At 43.1% G+C, this 22,968-nt stretch overlaps 1 protein-coding gene across 1 annotated transcript in view; it reads right to left on the bottom strand.

Moving 5' to 3' along the window:
* The window catches only part of LOC144773871 (uncharacterized), a 120,880-nt gene that overhangs the window by 3,372 nt on the left and 94,540 nt on the right, over positions 1-22,968 (bottom strand). The window contains exons 7-8 of the mRNA XM_078658956.1: positions 21,238-21,303; positions 10,121-10,186 (exon numbers count right to left, since the gene is read on the bottom strand). Coding sequence (XP_078515082.1) covers positions 10,121-10,186; positions 21,238-21,303 — 132 coding nt within the window. The remainder of the gene's footprint in view (positions 1-10,120; positions 10,187-21,237; positions 21,304-22,968) is intronic.

Genomic DNA, 22,968 nt, shown 5'->3' with positions numbered 1-22,968 from the left:
TGTCCCAGAGCTGCCTGTCACGCTCCTTCAGAAAATTCCTAAACGCCATGATGCAGAGGATGGAGCACTACATTGAGTTCCCTGAGACACCTGCAGAACTAGCAAGGACAAAAACCGAGTTCTATCAACTTGCACAGTTCCCACCTGCAGCGACTGAGCAAATATACAGAAACCGGAAGTCCACACATTCAATCAATGTGCAGGTGATCTGCAACGCCAGCAACATGATAACGGACATTGTAGCCAAATATCCTGGGAGTACCCACGACTCCTACATATTCACCAACAGTGGGATATACAGATGCCTTGTGGCTGGTGATTTTGGGGATGGATACCTGCTGGGTAAGTATGTGCGAGACACCCTGAGAGTTCATGCAGAAGGTGCACACCTTAGTACGTGACTAATCAAATTATCCTTTCCCACCCAGGTGACAGTGCATATGCCCTGCGGTCATTTGTGCTCACCCCCTACCTGAAACCATCCACCAGGAGTGAAAGGCGGTATAACGTGGCACACAGAACAACACGTTGCGTGGTGGAACGTACATTTGGGCTGCTGAAAAGTAGATTTAGGTGACTCCATAAGAGTGGAGGTACACGTCAGTACACGCCAATTATGTGTTGCAAGATTATTGCGACCTGCGCCATGCTGCACTATCTTGCCACCAAGGAGGGCAACGAGATAGAACTGACATATCATGAGGACATTGATGATGGGACAGTACAAGCAGATCACAATGCAGCAGGTGCAGCACCAGCAACAGATGGTCGACTGCGACGCGCAGAAATCACCAACAGATACTTCTAATTGAGCAATGACACACAGCCATGTCCAGTGTTTTGAACATTCACTTTAATGTACACTACTGCACCTTCCAAAAAAACATATATCAAATTAAATGCACTTTGCACAATGGTTGGCCAAAGTTCACTTCACTTTGACCTGTCCTGTGTTCAATATGTCTCTCAATGTTTGCGCTTACGCATGATGTTTTGCGAGCCACAGGGCAGGGGGTCTACATGCGCAGTGGTGCCGGTGTCATCGGCATGGAGTCTGCTGCTCCTACGTATGTCCTGAACAGGCGTGCTGGACCCACTCCTGCTCGTTGACTCCTCAGCGTCCCCAACAACCATGTTGCCACCTGTGGCTGTCAGCTGTGTCAGCATTGCCTCCATTGCAGTGGTCACCCTCCCCATCCCCCGGGACAAGTCACTGCAGCAGTGTACAATGTCAGTCTGCAGATTAACAGAGCCGCGACACTGCAGGGTGGTAGGGGTTGCCAACCGGTTAATCGACTGATTGAGCAGCCTGACCTCGCGCCTATACCTACGCCTCTCTTCGTGGTCACTTTCAAGCCTGTCACAGAGGGTGCACATGCGTACACCCATGTCCCTCACCCCCTCCGCTATGGAATCCATCCCTTTGCCCATTGCCTCCATCCCTTTGCCCATGGCCTCCATTCCCTTTGCCATGGCACCTATCCCCCGTTCGATGTCCGACATCCTGGTATTCAGGATGCGCACCTGCCGGTGCACTGCCATGATGCCTTTGGCCTGCATACGCTGGACTTTTACCATTGTGGCTTCCAGCCCAGCGAAGACCCCCTGCACATCCTGCCCCTCATCCTGCTCTCGTGCCCTACAGACACGGTCACCTGCACGGCCAGATCCCAGTGACCTAAGTTGTCCAGCGTGGCCAGCCATTGTTGGTGTACTAAGTCTGGGAGCCTCTACCACTTCCTCATCGGAGCTCTCCAGGATCCTTAAAGGTGGTACGTCCTGCCTCCTTGGCCTCACTTGCACAGGGGACCCTGAGCTGGGTGTTGTGGCTTCTGCAGGTGCTGGCTGAGTCTGTGTCTCAAACAGCAGGGGCGACAGTGGCTAAGCAGTGGTGTTGTGCTTCATTGCTGTGGGTGCCTGGGGTGTGGTTGTATCCTCAGGGACAGAGCTAGGTCCAGCTGTGTCTTTGGCCTTCTCCCTCGCAGGCGTTGTTGTGGCACTACACTCCCCTCCCAGCGCTGCGGGATGTCTCTCCTGTGAACAGACATGGACAATGATCAGCTGAGTGTTTTCCCAACACAGATTTCTAACACACGATTACATTTGCCTAGACTGTTTGTGCATGGGGAGTGTGGCATGGCATGCAGGGTTCGGTGTTGGCAGCTTTGATGTATGTACCTATGACTACAACTACCATGATGCTTTGCTGGGGACTACAGTCATGTGTGCTGGATTGTGAGTGATTCACCCACATTGGGGAAGGGGCCTGGGAATGGGTGGGGTACATGTCCATGCATCTTACCTTTCTTCCTTGCAGCTCTGGTTGAGCTATCAGCATCCCCGATCCCATGTATGCTCTCAGGCTCCATGGTGGATTCCACGAGCTGCTCCAGGTCGGTGAGGCTTGGGGCACGTCTCTTCCCCCCACCGGTTGCTGCTGATTCCTTCCTCTGGGTGGCTAGTTTTTTCTTGGTGGTGACCTCAGATCATACCACCTCTTCTTCATGTCGTCAATTTTGCGGTGGGTAACTCCTAGGGCATTCACCTTGCTCTGTATTGCCAGCCAGGTGTTCCTCTTCACTGACTCAGTTACTTGTAGAGACTGTCTCCCAAACAGCTGGCTGTAGTGCTCCACAACCTCCTCCACCAGCACCTGGAGCTCTGTTGGGCTGAATCTAACCTTCCTCTTTCTGTCCCCTCCATCCTTTGGTGCCTCCTGGGACTCCATGCTGTTTCTCTGCTGGTCTGAGTGCAGCCTGCTCCTCTGTCTCCCCTCCAGCTCTCTCTGCAGTTCTGTTGCTCTGCACCTGCATGGGTGTGCCCACCTCCAGGTACTGGGGTGTGGTACTTGCATCTGATTGGTTGATCTCTCAGATGCTTTGTAGTGGGGTGTGATGGGTGTCTCTAATTGGTGCACAGGCTCACATGTCATGTATTCGAATTTTCGAGATCGGAATTTACCGAGTCGTTATTTACCGATTCGGTAAATACCGATTCGGTAAATTCCGAATCGGTAAATTCCGAATCAGTGTCTCCCATTCATTCCTATGGGACTGGAAGGCCATAAGGATGTATGGGTGTTACCGACTTTGAATACCGATTGATACCGATTCGGTATTTCTTACCGGATGTTTACCTACATTTGGGTTTCCGGTTCATAAATACCAATTCGGTATGAGTCGGTATTTATGAATCGGTAAAAAAAAATTACCTACATCGGGCCCTAGATATATGCTTTGTTAATTTATCAAAAGCATCTTTAAAAACTCTATCCTGTGTTTCCATATCCAAATAAAGCAGGATCTCATCTGCACACTCTGCATACCGACTGTCAAAGGAATTCTTTGGTTGCTCATTTTAGCCTGCATGCTTGGTATATTGAGCTACTAACAGAGTTTGAAATACTACTTCCCTGCCCTCCATATTTTTCAATGCTGTGAATCAATTCAAGCATTAGAGGGTTGTGATCGCTATGGCTGGACCAAGAGTCAATCAGCTTGTGAACTGCGGAGGCTATTGGTGTAGATATCATTATGAAATCAATAATACTGGAGTAACCCCTGCCTATGAAGGTGGGTATGGATACACAAAGAGAACAGCCTCTTATCAAGCCTGTCTGTTTTCTAAAATGGTAGTGACACTAATCAAAATATTTACCTTGCATCATAGAAACACAGAAATTAACTTTCTTTTAAGTTATGTTTATTTATCAAAAATATTTGTATATATTAATTTTTTATATTTTCACACTTTTTTGGATTTATATTAGCAAACAAATTACATAAAACAAATTCACATTATTTTTTCAATTAGAAAAAGGCATTCCTTGACTTTTTTAACCAGTGATTTGTATTTTGGTAGTCCCAAAAAGATTACTCCATCATTCTTCCAATCCAAACTTTCATTTATCTCATACATACCAACTATTATACCACACAAACAAATTCACAATATAAACACATCTGAGCAAGAGTCCTACTCGCTAGTTCTGTTTGTCATAACAGTAAGTTCCACAATTTAAACACAAACACAAGTCAATCAATTTCATTATAGATAGTTCTTTTCTTGACTTGATTCTTGAGTGGGGCTCTCAGATGCATGTCACTGGCCTACGTGCGTTTCGGTGAAACCAAATTATTATCACCTTCTTCAGGACCAAAAAAGTACCTATTCCATCTTCAGGGTTGTCTGAGGGTTTATATGTCTTTCAAGGAACTAAAGGTGTTTTAGATCCTCCAAGGTATGGAGCAAGCCACACTTTTTTTTAAGAAGCAAAGATGAGTCCTTGAATAGATTTGGGTGCCCATTAGGATCACGGGCTGATCGCCACCGCCGGCATGGCGGTGGCAATCCGCCTGTGATCCGACTCTGTCCGCCACCCAATTCCCCCGCCATATTACTATGGCGGGGGACCGTGGCCTGGAGACTCTGTACACCAAGACCCATAATGCAGAATGTGCCCTTTTTGAGAAGGAACAACGTTGGGTTCACTGACTGACATCGATGGACTGAACGACACGATCCTGTGGCACATGCTGTAAAACCATGAGCAAGTCTCTTGGCCACTACTAGCTGCATCCAGCATGCAATCAAACGAAGTGTTATGACAAGCTGACACAGAATTAGCTCCATGAGAATATATACCCTGTCATCAACACGTTATTACCTGAAAAATCCAGTGCGTAATCAAAGAAAGTATTATGACAAGTCAACACAGAATCAGTTCTAGAAAATATACACCTGGTTATCAACATGTGTTTAACTGAAATATTAGGTTACTCCCTACAATAGACATCAATGAATGAATTTAATATCATCCTTGTAATTATGTAGTGACCTTTGAAAAACAATTTGTTCGTTGTTCACAAGCTCTCATTTAGACCGTTTGAGCGGTCACATTGCTTTAAATAGACTAATCTTGGGAAATGCCAACCAAAAAGCTGCCAACCAACATGGGCGCTTTAGTCCCACTACCCTGTCCATAGACATCTCTATGTAAATGGGCCATCTAATCGGCCCCCGTCTACCGGGACGCCGCGCAGAGCTAGAACAAATCAGTGACTTGACGGTTTCGGTAAGCTGTTGAGTATCATCCCCCAGTGGTTAGCAACTAAGGTAAGATCTATGAATTTACAAATCTTACCTATTTCAGAACAAGGTCTTTACCACTCTGCGGCATCCTGAAGAATGAAGTAATAGCATATGATAAAGATAAACATCTATTTGTCATCGCTATTTCATAATGTCGATTCTTTCCGCACAACTAATACTTTGTTAACTGCATGAAACCTATATGACTGAAAATAGAAACTGCTTGCACTCGATAATCAAACTTCATTCCGTACGGACACCTTAGTGATAAACGCAACAAACTTGTTTCTGCATTGGTATGGCCGCCCACGGGGTCAAAACACAGTTTTACTTAATGGAGCTGAACCCGAGAAAGTGCACACTACAGCAAGTACCTAATGCACGCCACGCGCTGAATGTAATTATCCTACAAGATTAATCCCTCTTTAAGGTTAACTTGACTCGATAATGAACAACAAAACATGTTTGCATATATCACTCAACAATCTGCCATATTCTCTAATTTTAAATAATATCTGCTATCTAGCACACCATCCTAACTGAGACTAATAAGGTGTATTCAAAAAGGTATTTTGATTAACATGCATAATAAAATGCACCAGCATTATCAAATCATTAGTGGTACAAACTGATTACCTTGGATACATAGGGAACTAAGATATGATTATATCTTTTATTTCCTTTTTATATTTCCAGATACTATGGTTCTCAATTAACAATGTTGGTGGTAAGTTAACCACTATAATTAGGGGCTGCAATAAGTCACCTAAGAACCTCGGTCCTGAAGAAAGCTGTTAGAATTTACAAGAAGGCTGAAACATGTCGACCCAATAGTGCGGTGGACTGGTAACTATCGCACTTACTTTGTTTTTACTTTCTCACATCACCTTCTTAAGAATAGATTTTTGCGCAAAAGTGATGTAGAGAATTTTAATTCACAGCACCTGAGCACATGTACATTTTTAACTGTTCTTATATATCTGGACACTACTGGAAAATCAGTGGGTCTACCTCCGGGTGGAAGACAGCATGCAAACAATCTAAGAACCTTATGCTGATGCTGTAACATTACACCAAGGCTGAGAATCAAGATATACCGCCACTTGCCTGGGTACGTTTTATGAGGGTTTTTTTATGTGGCTCTAATCCAACAAAGATCCTGATTTCAAAGGACAAGTGGTCCTTTCTCCCCCTGATTATTACTGTAACCTCTGGAAGCTGAATGGATCATAGCTTCTTTTTCCCTTAACATTGATTATTACACATGGACCAAGAGACAGTCAGCTTGTGAACTGCGGAGGCTAATGGTGCAGAGTTTATTGTGAAATCAATAATACTGGTTGAACCCCTGCCTATGAAGGTGGGTATGGATGCATCCATTACCATCTTCTCTAGACAAAGCAAATTGTTCATGGCAATGACCTGTTCTAAAAGATGGCTGGATTTCGTATGTTCAAAGTGGGAAGCCAGAGGTAGAACATCCGCATAACCCATCACAGAAATACAACCCAAATGACAAAGATGTGTGTTACAAATACCTAAATTGAGGCATCCTATAGGGAATGTTTCCTCTTTATATATTGTTAGAGAAACCTCTCCAGTGCTACTTAGTGTTCAACGGCAGAATTTCTGCAATAATAATTATAAAGATGTTTTACTAGCAGAGGAGGAAGATTAATTAATGACAGCTCTTCTGCTAACAGATGGGCTGATTGACGCTCTGCAATTCTTGTGTTACAAGTGAGTTGGAGTGAGACCTGTAAAAGGAGGCCTCTCTTAGATCTACACAATATAAATGGAGCTGTGCATTTAAAAAATGCAGTTAAACTGTCCAATAATAATTCCTAGTCGTATCCTATGTTTCCTGCATAGCAATTAGATGACAACTAATGATTAACATCTGCCAAAAAACATCATCTCTTTTGGACCTAAGTCCATCTATATTCCAGGACAAAATCTTCATACAAGAAGAACCTGGAGCAATGGTAGTTGGTTGAAGAAGGGGGGAGAAAGTATTACCTATTTTGCACACAGGCCTGGGATCCAGCAACTCAACTCTAGCAAATGGTAGTCATTTTTTACCATCTAGCCCATCATGGTCTAAAAGGTGATCAAATATATTGGTTAAGGGAAGTGCAAACGTACTAGTATCATCGTGGGCTACCCTAGCTGGCATTAGGATGGGGTTTCTGGGGCAATCATGATGGACAAAGTTAGTTGGATAAAAGTATTGAAGGGGACAACCTTAATTGATGTTTATGCGACTTGCATAAAAATAGTCTCAACAAGAGCTTTAACGTGTGCAGGATGTCTTATATTGACTACTACACAGTCCCCTGTCACATCTTTCCTCAACCGAAGGCCCACCCAACCTACTCTAGTAGCCATAATAATGTGGGGAGAATAAAATTGTCCTTTTGCTTAATTTCTGCCTCACAAATGGCTGTCCTTGTGTATGAGGTTCAATGTATATTCTTGAGTTATTTGGGTGATTGGGGGAACTCCTAGACTAATTGCCACCCAGGGTGCTGATTCAGGGTGCAGCTCTAAGGAAGAAAAAAGTCCTACTCCAGGCATTGGGGGTGTGTGTTCATAATCAATGAATGAATTTGAGTCCCCTTTAATGATGATCTTCCTGGCACATGATCCTCCTGAATAATAGTATCTGGTTTATTAGTGGCATGAATATTTCCAGTCATTTGGCTCTCACTCTTTGGTCAAATACTTATTTAAATGAGTCACCCGATTTAAGTTACATTATATGTACCTAGGAGCACCGGTACTATTCAATCCAGCATGTTTGTGCCATCTACAGAGATGGTCCCCACAGCTGCAGGCTTAATGTCATAAATGTGGGTCCCATATGCAAGCAAAGAGAAAGACTCCAGGTTTAATTCAATGCCTTCCAGCCACGACAAAAGGTAGGCTATCAGCACGTTAAACAAAGATTCCAGCCTGGGGAGTAACATGTCTAAAGAATTCTCCGTATCTGTTTTAGCAGCTGAGGAAGACTTGTTCTGCAATTGGGACCGTGTCATTCTTTTCTCTTTAGTCTTCTTCCTTTTTATGGGGGGCCCATCTGAATCTGCCATTAACTGTCCGCCTTGAGGTTAGTGGCCATAGTAGGTAATGTTGGCGCCGTCCAGGCGCCGGAACAAGATATTGCGCTTTCTGCCTCATAATTGTCATGATTGTTTCATGACAACAAATCCTGGCTAGTCTTATCCACTTCTAGGGAAAGCCTCTTCTCGGTCAGGGCCATCTCTTTAGAGATTACATTAGCTTCCCTAAATAAAATTGAGTCTATAGTAGTAGCAGTGTCCCCCACTGTAGCTGCAGTAGTTAATTTCTACTTACCTAATTTTGGAATGCCTATGGTAAAAGTTAGGTTATCACAAGAAAATGATGAATATATACAGCCTCACAATAGGCCATAAAGGCTTACGTTAACTAAATGGTGGATGGTCTGCCCCAGATAGTGGTTTATATAGGAATCAAAAAACAGACCGATGGAGGCAAATCACTTGCTCGGCTTACCTAAGATGGACACAGGGAGCTACACCTTGCAAGGTATAAGAGATCTGGCCAGGTATCAATAAAGTATACAAGGAAGAAAAGAAACAATACCTTGATCCTTATATAAAGGTTAGAGACATGGCCCAGCCCAGCCTCTGTCTGATCAGACAGGCACAGATGGGTCCGCTCTTGGACAGGTCTTTGCCCAGGCACTAACCCAGGTGCGAGCCAGGCGTGTCACGCACACAGTTGATATGCCTATCAAGCCGTGTTGCGTGCACCAAAGCCGCAAGAGACTCTGGGGGTTGCACTCCTCCTATTCACAGTGACCAGGAAATTACAGACATCCAAAGGAGCCTGAGCACAGCTGATATGCCCCTCAAGGCATGGTGCGGCAGTGTGGTGTGGGGCTAATGCCACAAGAGACACTGGGGCTGCAGGCCTCCAGCCCCCAGTGACCAGGAAAGAACTCCTTGAGAAGTGTGGCGAGGCTAAATACATCACCCATTTAGATTTGACAAAAAGGCATTGGCAGTTACCTCTAAAAAAGAAGTTCAGGAAAAAACACGTTTCCCACCCCAGACGGTCTTCTTGAAATTACTGTTTTACCATTTGGACTACAAGGAGCCTCAGCCAATTTTTAGAGGCTGATAAATGAAGGAGAAAGTAACATTCTCTGGGAGGTTCGAAATGAGACACACTTACCTGAACCCACTTAAATTCCTCCACAGCCTACCTGCCATTTTTCGACCACACCGGAAGAGGAAATGATAACATCAGTTGAACCAGATGATTTCGGTAAAGAGAACCCATTGGAGCCAATCAGGGAACAAAGTGGTCATTTTAAGGGCCATCAAGAACCGGCGGACAACGAAGAAGAAATGAATCCGGAAGTGAGGACCATGGTGATCGTGAATTCCCAAGGACGCAAGGAGCTGAGACCCACCTACTTACTTTCTTGAAGTTGGCAGAGAAGAAGGACCCATGGTTTTCAGACATACATACCCTGTAGCTGCTGGAAGCCAGATAGCAAATCCCAGCCCTGGTAACAGCTGTGAAAAGAAGACGGGCAACTTCTTGGAATTGGCGTCCCTGAGTTACACACAGAGTGGAAGACTAGGGCAAAGCCTGCCAAATGACTAGTTGTTCCACGACGTTTCCAGAGAAATGTGTCTTGGACAGGTATGCGCTGGATTTGGGGAACACGGGAGGGCAGAAGAACCTAACCTTTCACAAGTTCCTCACATTTTCCAATTCTTTTTTCCTCTTTATCTTCTTCCCTCACCAAAAACATTTCATGTTTTTAAGGGAAGCAGGTTTTTTTGTACCTAAGAGGGACCCTACTTTCTTTAATTCTTTTTTCCTGACTTATCAAATTAGTACTTGTTTTAATGAAGCGAAAAACCACCCCCCTTCTTTGTTTTATTTGTCAAGAAAGTACAGGATGACAGGTGACCTATTGCTTGGTGATTAGTCTATTCTTATTCAATAGGGTAAAGGAGACGTGACTTACCCTTGGGTTTCTTTGTTGTTCTGGGAGAAACTTGGATGTGGGCTGGAGGCGTCACCAGGGCTGGCCCTAAAGGAAAGAAAGGACATAAAAGACATTAAGACAATTGGACTTTCCAAACTTTGGTTAAAACCTGTGTGCAATTCTGCAGAAAATAATTGGGTGACAATAAAACCTTAGAACTCTGTATTCGGCTAATAGAAGCCATAAAAGCACAAAATACAAACAAACGGCAGTTATAAAAACACAGTGTAAAAGGACTACAGATACATAGAGGGTTCAATTTGGCCATTTATATTTTCCTAAAACCATGTTTACAAAAAACAATATGACTCATTTTTAAAAGCAAATACAATGACAATTTAGCTTATAAAATGTATCATATAAAGTGCAAATCCAGCTAGAGAGAAAGCATCTTTATCCTAATTCATGTAGCTCATGATAAAAAAGTTGCAACCCCAGGTAAGACGATGGGTCCCTGGGCGAAGAAAAACTTTATAGGTATAAAAATGCTGGCCTTACTTGAACAAAATGACCTGTTCTCAAGAGCGGAGGAATATATTTATTCCAGAAAGAGAGATAAAATTCACATAAAAAGGTTAAGTGCAAAGTGTCCGGATCATAAACATTGTCAAATGGACGTGGCATTGAATCCTCATGCTTCACAAAGCCTTTTGGAAAGGCAACTTACCAGTGAATAAGATTTAATCTGAATCTTATCAAAAAGCGGTTATGAGCATTATTGACAAGAGACAAGTTGGGGTGCACCTGTGAGCTTGGACTAATTGTGAAGTAAATTCTCACAGTGAGCTCAGCAGTTTCTTTGCCCTCGCTGTCCCCCTGCCACTGGGCACAAACAGAGGCTTAGTGTTCCAGATGTCAGTTGGTCTTAAAGGTCTAGGGTTAGTGTACCAATCCGAACAGCCTAGCTATCTCATCTGCTCTGATATATACGTTAACCATGGGATACGCATAGCCCCCTCGAGAGCCATACAGTCCCCTATAAAAAGATGATTCAGAGTGGAAATTGGAAAAGTAGAAATTCTAAACTAGCTCACTAAAGGCACAACTGCAATGTGATCAGAAATGTATCCCGAGCCAAGCTCTTCATGCAGTGTAAAGGCTGGGTTGCACTGGGACAGCAAGGAGCCTACACCAAAATGTACTTTCCACTACCTGCAAGTCTTTCTTGTTCTTATACCAACACACATAACAGCCATAGGTGGCCATAGGGATACATTTTTTTTTATACACCTTTATGATTGCAGGTGCAGGCTTTTTTCCGAGTCTTTTTGCAAAGTCCATGGTAGACACCACTGCCCTTGACAAGACGTTCTTCTTGTGTGCTCTTTGTGCAACCCAAGATTCATTCTCCTCAAACAGCACACCTAAATAAGACAGGTTGAAACTTTAGTTAATTCTTCCATCTGTAGAAGACCTTCCTCCTACGGTCTTCTTAGTGCGGATTGTCATGTTATGAGAATTAGAAAAATTGGTTGCAAGGTTGAGCTAGTTCATAAAATCTATAAAAATGTCAAAAAGTTGCTGAAGACCTACACCTGTCCTCGCAAACAACACTGCATCATCTACATACAGAAGTAGAGGAATAGGTTTGGAGCCAGTTGTCGGGATGTCTTTACTAGTTGCCGAGAGAACATCCCCTAGCTTGTTGATATTCAGCGTGAGCATCAGTAGAGCAAGAAAACACCCCTGCCTTACTCCTCTCTTGACATCCTAGGATGCTGACACACAACCATCCTCATTATATCTCACTGTGGCCTTGGTGTTGATATGGACAAAATGTAAAAAAGTCACTGACGCAGTTTCAGAAGAATCAACCATAACTTGGATCTATTAAAATGGTTGAATGCCGATGTTAGATCCATAAATACATATGCAAGGATCCCTTCTTGGCTATTGTGCATTTCCACACCACCAAATATAGGATAATGCACTGATCTAGCAACCCTTTTCTCTGTCTAAAACTGTACTGAAGGTCTTACATGATCTTAAACTTATCTAGCCAGAAGGTTATCCGTACTAGGACCACTTTCCCCATATTTTATCAGCCGGCACTAAGAACAAAATTGGTCAATAGTGCACTATATTGTCCCTCAAACCCTTTTTAAAAATAGGTATACTAATACCCATTGACCAGGAAGTAGGGGGGGTCACAAGAACAGGCCGCAATAAATACTCATATCAGTGTCTTGGCCCAGGTCATGGGGTCCGCTCTATACAGATCTTCCAGGACCTCATTCGGACCCAGCGCATTCCCACATCTGTGGCCAAGATAGCTTTGTGTACCTCTTAAATATTAAAATGCAATGGGACAGTATTTGTGCAAAGTCCCACTATACATCAGACCCTCTTGCATCATTCCCACTATACATCCCTTCAAAATGGATAATACATCTTTCGGCTGCTATAGTGCCAACTGTTCTCGGGTAACCGTATCTGAAAAAAAAGAATTATTGACCGCTCCCCTGAACTTTATATGACTGTCAGCACGCTTACCTGATCAAAGGCCTCTAATGCCTGGGCCCTAATGGCCTTCTTCCTCTGTTGGATTGCACATTTGTTGGCCCTCCTGCAGGTCCTAACCACTGAACCTTCCTTTTGGCATTGCTTAAGGGCATGGATTAAATTCCTGCAAGCCCTAGAACATGTACTGTCAAGCCACCTTATCTCCTTAGCAACTTTGGACGTGCTGTTAATAGTTAAGCTATTAGATATATGCTTTGTTAATTTATCAAAAGCATCTTTAAAAGCTCTATCCTGTGTTTCCATATCCAAATAAAGCAGGATCTCATCTGCACACTCTGCATACCGGCTGTCAAAAAAATGCTTTGGTTGCTCATTTTAGCCTGCATGCTTGGTATATTGATCTACTAACAGAGTTTGAGATACTACTTCCCTGCCCTCCATATTTTTCAATGCTGTGAATCAATTAAAAAATTAGAACGTTGTGATCGCCATGGCTGGACCAAGAATCAGTCAGCTTGTGAACTGTGGTGGCTAATGGTGCAGATATCATTATGAAATCAATAATACTAGAGTAACCCCTGCCTATGAAGGTGGGTATGAATACACAAAGAGAACAGCCTCTTATCAAGTCTGTCTGATTTCTCAAATGGTAGTGACTCTAATCAAAATACTTACCTTGCATCATGGAAACACAGAAATTAAGTATCTTTTAAGTTATGTTTATTTATCAAAAATATTTGTATATATAAATTTTTTATATTTTCACACTTTTTTGGATTTATATTAGCAAACAAATTACATAAAACAAATTCACATTATTTTTTTAATTAGAAAAAGGCATTCCTTGACTTTTCTCACCAGTGATTTGTATTTTGGTAATCCCCAAAAGATAACTCCATCATTCTTCCATTCTCACCTTTCATTTCTCTCATACATACCAACTATCATACCACACAAACAAATTCACATTATAAACACATCTGAGCAAGAGTCCTACTCGCTAGTTCTGTTTGTCATGTCAGTAAGTTCCACAATTTAAACACAAACACAAGTCAATCACTTTGATTATAGATAGTTCTTTTCTTGACTTGATTCTTGGGTGGGGCTCTCAGATGTGTGTCACTGGCCTACGTGCGTTTCCGTGAAGCCAAATTATTATCACCTTGTTCAGGACCAAAAAAGTACATATTCCATCTTTAGGGTTGTCTGGGGGTTTATATGTCTTTCAAGGAACTAAAGGTGTTTTAGATCCTCCAGGGTATGGCGCAATCCACAAGTTTTTTTAAGAAGCAAAGATGAGTCCTTGAAGAGATTTGGGGGCCCATTAGGATCATGGGCTGATCACCACCGCCCGCATGGCGGTGGCGATCCCCCTGTGATCCGACTCTGTCCGCCACCCAATTCCCCCGCCATATTACTATGGCAGGGGAACCATGGCCTGGAGACTCTGTACACCAAGACCCATAATGCAGAATGTGTCCTTTTTGAGAAGGAACAACGTTGGGTTCACTGACTGACATCGATGGACTGAACGACACAATCCCGTGGCACATGCTGTAAAACCGTGAGCAAGTCTCTTGGCCACTACTAGCTGCATCCAGCATGCAATCAAATGAAGTGTTATGACAAGCTGACACAGAATTAGCTCCATGAGAATATATACCCTGTCATCAACACGTTATTAACTGAAAAATCCAGCGCGTAATCAAAGAAAGTATTATGACAAGTCGACACAGAATCAGTTCTAGAAAATATACACCTGGTTATCAACATGTGTTTAACTGAAATATTAGGTTACTCCCTACAATAGACAGCAATGAATGAATTTAATATCATCCTTGTAATTATGTAGTGACCTTTGAGGAAACAATTTGTTCTTTATACAGAAGCTCTTATTAAGACCGTTCGAGCGGTCTCATTGCTTTAAATAGACTAATCTTGCGAAATGCCATCCAACATGGGTGCTTTAGTCCTACTACCCTGTCCATATACATCTATATGTAAATGGGCCATCTACTCGGCCCCCCCGTCTACCGCGACGCCGCGCAGCGCTAGAACAAATCAGTGACTTGTCGGTTTCGGTAAGCTGTTGACTTTCATCCCCCAGTGGTTAGCAACTAAGGTGAGATCTATGAATTTACAAATCTTGCCTATTTCAGAACAAAAGGGGGTGGTGATGCACAGGGTCAGACTGATTCGCATATAGCCATGTCTGAACTTGGGTGGCAGAGTGGGCTAAAGAACGGTGATGGATCAAACCCAGATCTTTTGACTAGGTGTGAGTGTTTGATTGGTTCAGATGCTCTGTCCATCACCAGCCCCTTTTGTACTGCTTTGGCCGCCATAAGTGTGGCAGGGTATGCTCAGACGTGAGTCCCTTGCTCACTTTGCCACTGGATTCAAGCAAGCCGGGCTGAAGACGGCTGGAATGCCAGAAACCGGTCCTCGGAAGCTTGTTTCCGGTCCAGGGAAGGCATGGCTTGGCAGTTCGAGCTGGACTGTTCCCATGAGGCACAGGGTCAGACTGATTTGCATATAGCCATGTCCGAACTGGGGTGGCAGAGTGGGCTAAAGAACGGTGATGGATTAAACCCAGATCTTTTGACTGGGTGTGAGTGTTTGATTGGTTCAGATGCTCCGTCCATCACCACCCCCTTTTGTACCTATTTCAGAACAAGGTCTTTACCGCTCTGCGGCATCCTGGAGAATGAAGTAATAGCATATGATAAAGATAAACATCGATTTGTCATCGCTAACTCATAATGTCAATTCTTTCCGCACAACTAATGCTTTGTTAACTGCATGAAACCTATATGACTGAAAATAGAAACTGCTTGCACTCGATAATGACACTTCCGTCCGTACGGACACCTTAGTGATAAATGCAACAAACTTGTTTCTGCATTAGTATGGCTGCCCTCGGGGTCAAAACACAGTTTTACCTAATGGAGCTGAACCCGAGAAGGCACACACTACAGCAAGTACCTAATGCATGCCACGCGCTGAATGTAAATTATCCTACTAGATTAATCCCTCTTTAAGGTTAACTTGACTCGATAATGCACAACAAAACACATTTGCATATACCACTCAACAATCTGCCATATGCTCTCATTTTAAATAAGCTCTGCTATCTAGCACACCGTCCTAACTGAGACTAATAAGGTGTATTCAAAAAGTTATTTTGATGAACATGCATAATAAAATGCAACAGCATTATCAATTCATTAGTGGTACAAACTGATTACCTTGGATACATAGGGTGCCTATGCAAGCACTAAGATATGATTATATCTTATCTTTCCTTTTTATAATTCCAGATACTACATTTCTGAATTAACAATGTTGGTGGTAACTTAACCACTATAATTAGGGGCTGCAATAAGTCACCTAAGAACCTCGGTCATGAAGAAAGCGTTAGAATTTACAAGAAGGCTGAAACATGTCGACCCAATAGTGTGGCGGACTGGTAACTGGGTCTACTATCGCACTTAATTTGTTTTTACTTTCTCACATCACCTTCTTAAGAATAGATTTTTGCGCAATAGTGATGTAGAGAAATTTAATTCACAGCACCTGAGCACATGTACATTTTTCACTGTTCTTATATCTCTGGACACTAGTGGAAAATCAGTGGGTCTACCTCCGGGTGGAAGACAGCATGCAAACAATTTAAGAACCCTATGCTGATGCTGTAACATTACACCAAGGCTGAGACTCAACATATACCGCCACTTGCCTGTGTACGTTTTATGAGGGTTTTTTATGTGGCTCTAATCCAACAAAGACCCTGATTTCAAAGGACAAGTGGTCCATTCTCCCCCTGATTATTACTGTCACCTCTGGAAGCTGAATGGATCATAGCTTCTTTTTCCCTTAACATTGATTATTACACATGGACCAAGATACAGTCAGCTTGTGAACTGCGGAGGCTAATGGTGCAGAGATTATTGTGAAATCAATAATACTGGAGGAAACCCTGCCTATGAAGGTGGGTATGGATGCATCCATTATCATCTGCTCTACACAAAGCAAATTGTTCGCGGCAAAGACCGGTTCTAAAAGATGGCTGGATTTCGTATTTTCAAAGTGGGAAGCCAGAGGTAGAGCATCCACATAACCCATCACAGAAATACAACCCCAATGACAAAGATGTGTGTTACGAATACCTAAATTGAGGCCTCCTATAGGGAATGTTTCCTCTTTATATATTGTTAGAGAAACCTCTCCAATGCTACTTAGTGTTCAACGGCAGAATTTCTGCAATAATAATTATAAAAATGTTATACTGGCAGTGGAGGAGGATTAATTAATGATAGCTCTTCTGCTAACAGATGGGCTGATTGACGCTCTACAATTCTGGTGTTACAAGTGAGTTGGAGTGAGACCGTAAAAGGAGGCCTCCCTTAGATCTACACAATATAAATGGAGCTGTGCATTTAAAAAATGCAGTTAAACTGTCCAATAATAATTCTCAGTCGTATCCTGTGTTTCCTGCATAGCAATTAGATGACAACTAATGATTAACCTCTGCCATAAAACATCATCTCTTTTGGACCTAAGTCCATCTATATTCCAGGACAAAATCTTCGTACAAGAAGAACCTGGAGTAATCGTAGTAGGTTTAAGAAGGGGGGAGAAAGTATTACCCATCTGGCGCACAGGCCTGGGATCCAGCAACTCAACTCTAGCAAATGGTAGTCATTTGTTACCATTTAGCCCATCATGGTCTAAAAGGGATCAAGTCTATTGGTAAAGGCATAGGTATTCAAACTGTGGGGCGTGCCCCCATGGGGGGCGCAGCATCCCCTCAGGGGGCGCGCACTTCACCCCACTACTTAACTTCCCATTGTTCCTTCCAGGCCCATTATGCTTTGTGTGTCTCAGCCCGGGCTGCTTCTGCAGCTCGGGCTGCTGGGGGCTCGTCTGGACAGTGTCTGGAGTCTTATCTCCGACACGCCCGAGTTTTTCACAGGTCTTTAAAGACCATGTGCAACCCATGCATATCTTGGGCCTCCCCTCGAGCATAATTCCAGTCGCCCTGGTTGTAGCTCTCGAATTAACTCGTTCATTTTAAACGACAGTCAGCCGCATTTAATAATAATACAATTTGATGTTTACAAGAATAACATTTCAATTTGGGGAAGAGTGCAGAGGTTGTTTACAACGGGATTGTGTATTACATTTAAGAGTTACCTGCGCCATATATTCGTATTTTTGATTTTCTAAAAGAACTTGCATCATCTAAAATAAAACACCTGACTCTACACGGTATCTTTTATGTAGTGTTTTTTGTTCCGGCATTTGTCTGGCCTTTGACCTTTACCATACATGCCAATAGACCCGATTCAGGCGGGAGACAACCGATTTTTAAAGACAAAAATTGCTTTTTTTGAGCTGCGTCCCGCCTGAAATAGCATTTTCTACAATAGAAGTCAATGGGAAATATTAATTCTCCTGATTTTTTGTTTTAAATCTCCCACGTCTCTGCCCTAAAATGTTGGCATGTGTGCCTTTACCACTGTTTCGTTGTTGCAGGTAAACGGGCAGAGCTACGTGTTTAGCGCTTTACCAAGGCTCAGTGAATGGACTTGACTCAGCTTCAAATATTCTTTGCCCTCTAGGATGTGGGCTTTAATGGTGGTGGGGGTGGCTCGACATGTAAAAAGATGTAGATGGGGGGGCTCAGCCGACAAAAGTTTGAAGACCTCTGGGTTAAGGGAAGTGCAAACGTACCAGTATCATCCTGGGCTACCCTAGCTGGCCTTAGGATGGGGTTTCTGGGGCAATCATGATGGACAAAGTTAGTTGGATAAAAGTATTGAAGGGGACAACCTTAATTGATGTTTATGCGACTTGCATAAAAATAGTCTCAACAAGAGCTTTAACATGTGCAGGATGTCTTATATTGACTACTACACCATCCCCTGCCCCATCTTTCCTCAACCAAAGGCCCACCCAACCTACTCTAGTAGCCATAATAAAGTGGGCAGAAATACATTGTCCATTTGCTTAATTTCTGCCACACAAATGGCTGTCCTTGTGTATGAGGTCCAATGTATATTCTTGAGTTATTTGGGTGATTGGGGGAACTCCTAGACAAATTGCCACCAAGGGTGCAGATTTAGGGTGCAGCTATAAGGAAGAAAAAAGTCCTACTCCGGGCATTGGGGGTGTGTGTTCATAATCAATGAATGAATTTGAGTCCCCTTTAATGATGATCTTCCTGGCACATGATGCTCCTGAATAATAGTATTTGGTTCATTAGTGGCGTGAATATTTCCAGACCTTTGGCTCTCACTCTGGGTCAAATACTTATTCACATGTTTCACCCGATTTAAGTTACAATATATGTGCCTAGGAGCACCGGTACTATTCAATCCAGCATGTTTGTGCCACCTGCAGAGCTGGTCCCCACAGCTGCAGGCTTAATGTCATAAATGTGGGTCCCAGATGCAAGCAAAGATAAAGACTCCAGGTTTAATTCAATGCCTTCCAGCCTCGACAAAAAGTAGGTCATCAGCACGTTAAACAAAGATTCCAGCCTGGGGAGTAACATGTCTAAAGAATTCTCCGTATCTGTTTTAGCAGTTGAGGAAGACTTGTTCTGCAATTGGGACCGTGTCATTCTTTTCTCTTTAGTCTTCTTCCATTTTATGGGGGGCCCATTTGAATCTGACATTAACTGTCCGCCTTGAGGTTAGTGGCCATAGTAGGTAATGTTGGCACCGTCCAGGAGCCGGAACAGGATATTGCGCTTTCTGCCTCATAATTGTCATGATTGTTTCATGACAACAAATCCTGGCTAGTCTTATCCAATTCTAGGGAAAGCCTCTTCTCGGTCAGGGCTATCTCTTTAGAGATTACATTAGCTTCCCTAAATAAAATTAAGTCTATAGTAGTAGCAGTGTCCCCCACTGTAGCTGCTGTAGTTAATTTCTACTTACCTAATTTTTGGGTGCCTATGGTAAAAGTTAGGATATCACGAGAAAATGATGAATATATACAGCCTCACAATAGGCCATAAAGTCTTTCGTTAACTAAATGATGGATGGTCTGCCCTCGAAAGTGGTATATATTGGAATCAAAAAACAGACCAATGGAGGCAAATCACTTTCTCGGCTTACCTCAAATGGCCAACAGGGAGCTACACCTCGCAAGGTATAAGAGATCAGGCCAGGTATCAATAAAGTATACAAGGGAGAAAAGAAACAATACCTTGATCCTTACATAAAGAATAGAGACATGGCCCAGCCCAGCCTCTGTCTGATCAGACAGGCACAGATGGGCCCGCTCTTGGCCAGGTCTTTGCCCAGGCACTAACCCATGTGCGAGCCAGGCGTGTCACACACACAGTTGATATGCCTATCAAGCTGTGTTGCGTGCAGCATGGCGTGACACCAATGCCGCAAGAGACTCTGGGGGTTGCATTCCTCCTATTCCCAGTGACCAGGAAATTACAGACATCCTAAGGAGCCTGAGCACAGCTAATATGCCCCTTAAGGCATGGTGCTGCAGTGTGGTGTTGGGCCAATGCCACAAGAGACACTGGGGCTGCAGGCCTCCAGCCCCCAGTGACCAGGAAAGAACTCCTTGAGAAGTAAGGAGAGGCTAAATACATCACCCATTTAGATTTGACAAAAAGGCATTGTCAGTTACCTCTAAAAAAGAAGTTCAGGAAAAAACGCGTTTCCCACCCCAGACGGTCTTCTAGAAATTACTGTTTTACCGTTTGGACTACAAGGAGCCCCAGCCAATGTTTAGAGGCTGATAAATGAAGGAGAAAGTAACATTCTCTGGGAGGTTCTAAATGAGACACACTTACCTGAACCCACTTAAACTCCTCCACCGCCTACCTGCCATTTTTCGACCACACCGGAAGAGGAAATGATAACATCAGTTGAACCAGATGATTTCGGTAAAGAGAACCCATTGGAGCCAATCAGGAAACAAAGTGGTCATTTTAAGGGCCATCAAGAACTGGCGGACAATGAATAAGAATTGAATCGGGAAGTGAGGACCATGGTGATCGATAATTCCCAAGGACGCAATGAGCTGAGCGTCACCTACTTACTTTCTTGAAGTTGGCAGAGAAGAAGGACCCAGGGTTTTCAGCCATACATACCCTGTAGCTGCTGGAAGCCAGATAGCAAATCCCAGCTCTGGTAACAGCTGTGAAAAGAAGACGGGCAACTTCTTGGAATTGGCGTCCCTGAGTTACACACAGAGTGGAAGACTAGGGCAAAGCCTGCCAAATGACTAGATGTTCCACGACGTTTCCAGAGAAATGTGTCTTGGACAGGTATGTGCTGGATTCGGGGAACACGGGAGGGCAGAAGAACCTAACCTTTCACAAGTTCCTCACATTTTCAAATTCTTTTTTCCTCTTTCTCTTCTTCCCTCACCAAAAACATTTCATGTTTTTAAGGGAAGCAGTTTTTTTTTGTACCTAAGAGGGACCCTACTTTCTTTAGTTCTTTTTTCCTGACTTATCAAATTAGTACTTGTTTTAATGAAGCGAAAAACCACCCCCTTCTTTGTTTTATTTGTCAAGAAAGTACAGGATGACAGGTGACCTATTGCTTGGTGATTAGTCTATCCTTATTCAATAGGGTAAAGGAGATGTGACTTACCCTTGGGTTTCTTTGTTGTTCTGGGAAACACTTGGATGTGGGCTGGAGGCGTCACCAGGACTGGCTCTAAAGGAAAGAAAGGACATAAAAGACATTAAGGCAATTGGACCTTCCTAACTTTGGTTAAAACCTGTGTGAAATTCTGGAGAAAATAATTGGGTGACAATAACACCTTAGAACTCTGTATTCGGCCAATAGAAGCCATAAAAGCACAAAATACAAACAAAAGGCAGTTATGAAAACACAGTGTAAAAGGACTACAGATAGATAGAGGGTATAATTTGGCCATATATATATTTCCCAAAACCATGTTTACAAAACACAATATGACTCATTATTAAAAGCAAATATAATGACAATTTAGCTTATAAAATGTATAATATAAAGTGCAAATCCAGCTAGACAGAAAGCATCTTTCTCCTAATTCATGTAGCTCATGATAAAAAACTTGCAACCCCAGGTAAGACGATGGGTCCATGGGTGAAGAAAAACGTTATAGGTATAAAAATGCTGGCCTTACTTGAACAAAATGACCTGTTCTCAAGAGCGGAGGAATATATTTTTTCCAGAAAGAGAGATAAAATTCACAGAAAAAGGTTAAGTGCAAAGTGTCCGGAACAGAAACATTGTCAAATGGACGTGGCATTGAATTCTCATGCTTCACAAAGCCTTTTGGAAAGGCAACTTACCAGTGAATACAATTCAATCTGAATCTTATCAAAAAACGGTTATGAGCATTATTGACAAGAGACAAGTAGGGGTGCACCTGTGAGCTTGGACTAATTGTGAAGTAAAGCGGTGGGCTTAGCAGTTTCTTTGCCCTCCCTGTCCCCCTGCCACCGGTGCAGAAACAGAGGCTTAGTGTTCCAGATGTCAGTTGGTCTTAAAGGTCTAGGGTTAGTGTACAAATCCGAACAGCCTAGCTATCTCATCTGCTCTGATATATACGTTAACCATGGGATACGCATAGCCCCCTCGAGAGCCATACAGTCCCCTATAAAAAGATGATTCAGAGTGGAAATTGGAAAAGGAGAAATTCTAAACTAGCTCACTAAAGGCACAGCTGCAATGTGATCAGAAATGTATCCCGAGACAAGCTCTTCGTGCAGTGTAAAGGCAGGGTTGCACTGGGAAAGCAAGGATCCTACACCAAAATGTACTTTCCACTACCTGCAAGTCTTTCTTGTTCTTATACCCACACACATCACAGCTATAGGTGGCCATAGGGATACATTTTTCTCTATACACCATTATGATTGCAGGTGCAGGCTTTTTCCCGAGTCTTTTTGCAAAGTCCATGGTAGACACCATTGCCCTTGTCAAGACATTCTTCTTGTGTGCTCTTTGTGCAACCCAAGATTCAGTCTCCTCAAACAGCACACCTAAATAAGAACAGGTTGAAACTTTAGTTAATTCTACCCCCTGCAGAAGACCTTCCTTGAGTGAGTCCATAAAATCTATAAAAATGTCAAAAAGTTCTTGAAGACCAACACCTGTCCTCGCAAACAACACTGCATCATCTTCATATGGAAGTAGGGGAATAGGTTTGGAGCCAGTTGTCGGAATGTCTTTACTAGTTGCCGAGAGAACATCCCCTAGCTTGTTGATATTCAGCGTGAGCATCAGTAGAGCAAGAAAACACCCCTGCCTGACTCCTCTCTTGACATCCTAGGATGCTGACACACAACCATCCTCAATATATCTCACTGTGGCATTGGTGTCGATATGGGC

This window comes from Lissotriton helveticus, chromosome 8, assembly GCF_964261635.1.
Source record: "Lissotriton helveticus chromosome 8, aLisHel1.1, whole genome shotgun sequence".
NCBI lineage: Eukaryota > Metazoa > Chordata > Amphibia > Caudata > Salamandridae > Lissotriton > Lissotriton helveticus.
Note: the sequence above shows the minus strand (reverse complement) of the source record. Positions and strands in the feature narration are given on the sequence as shown.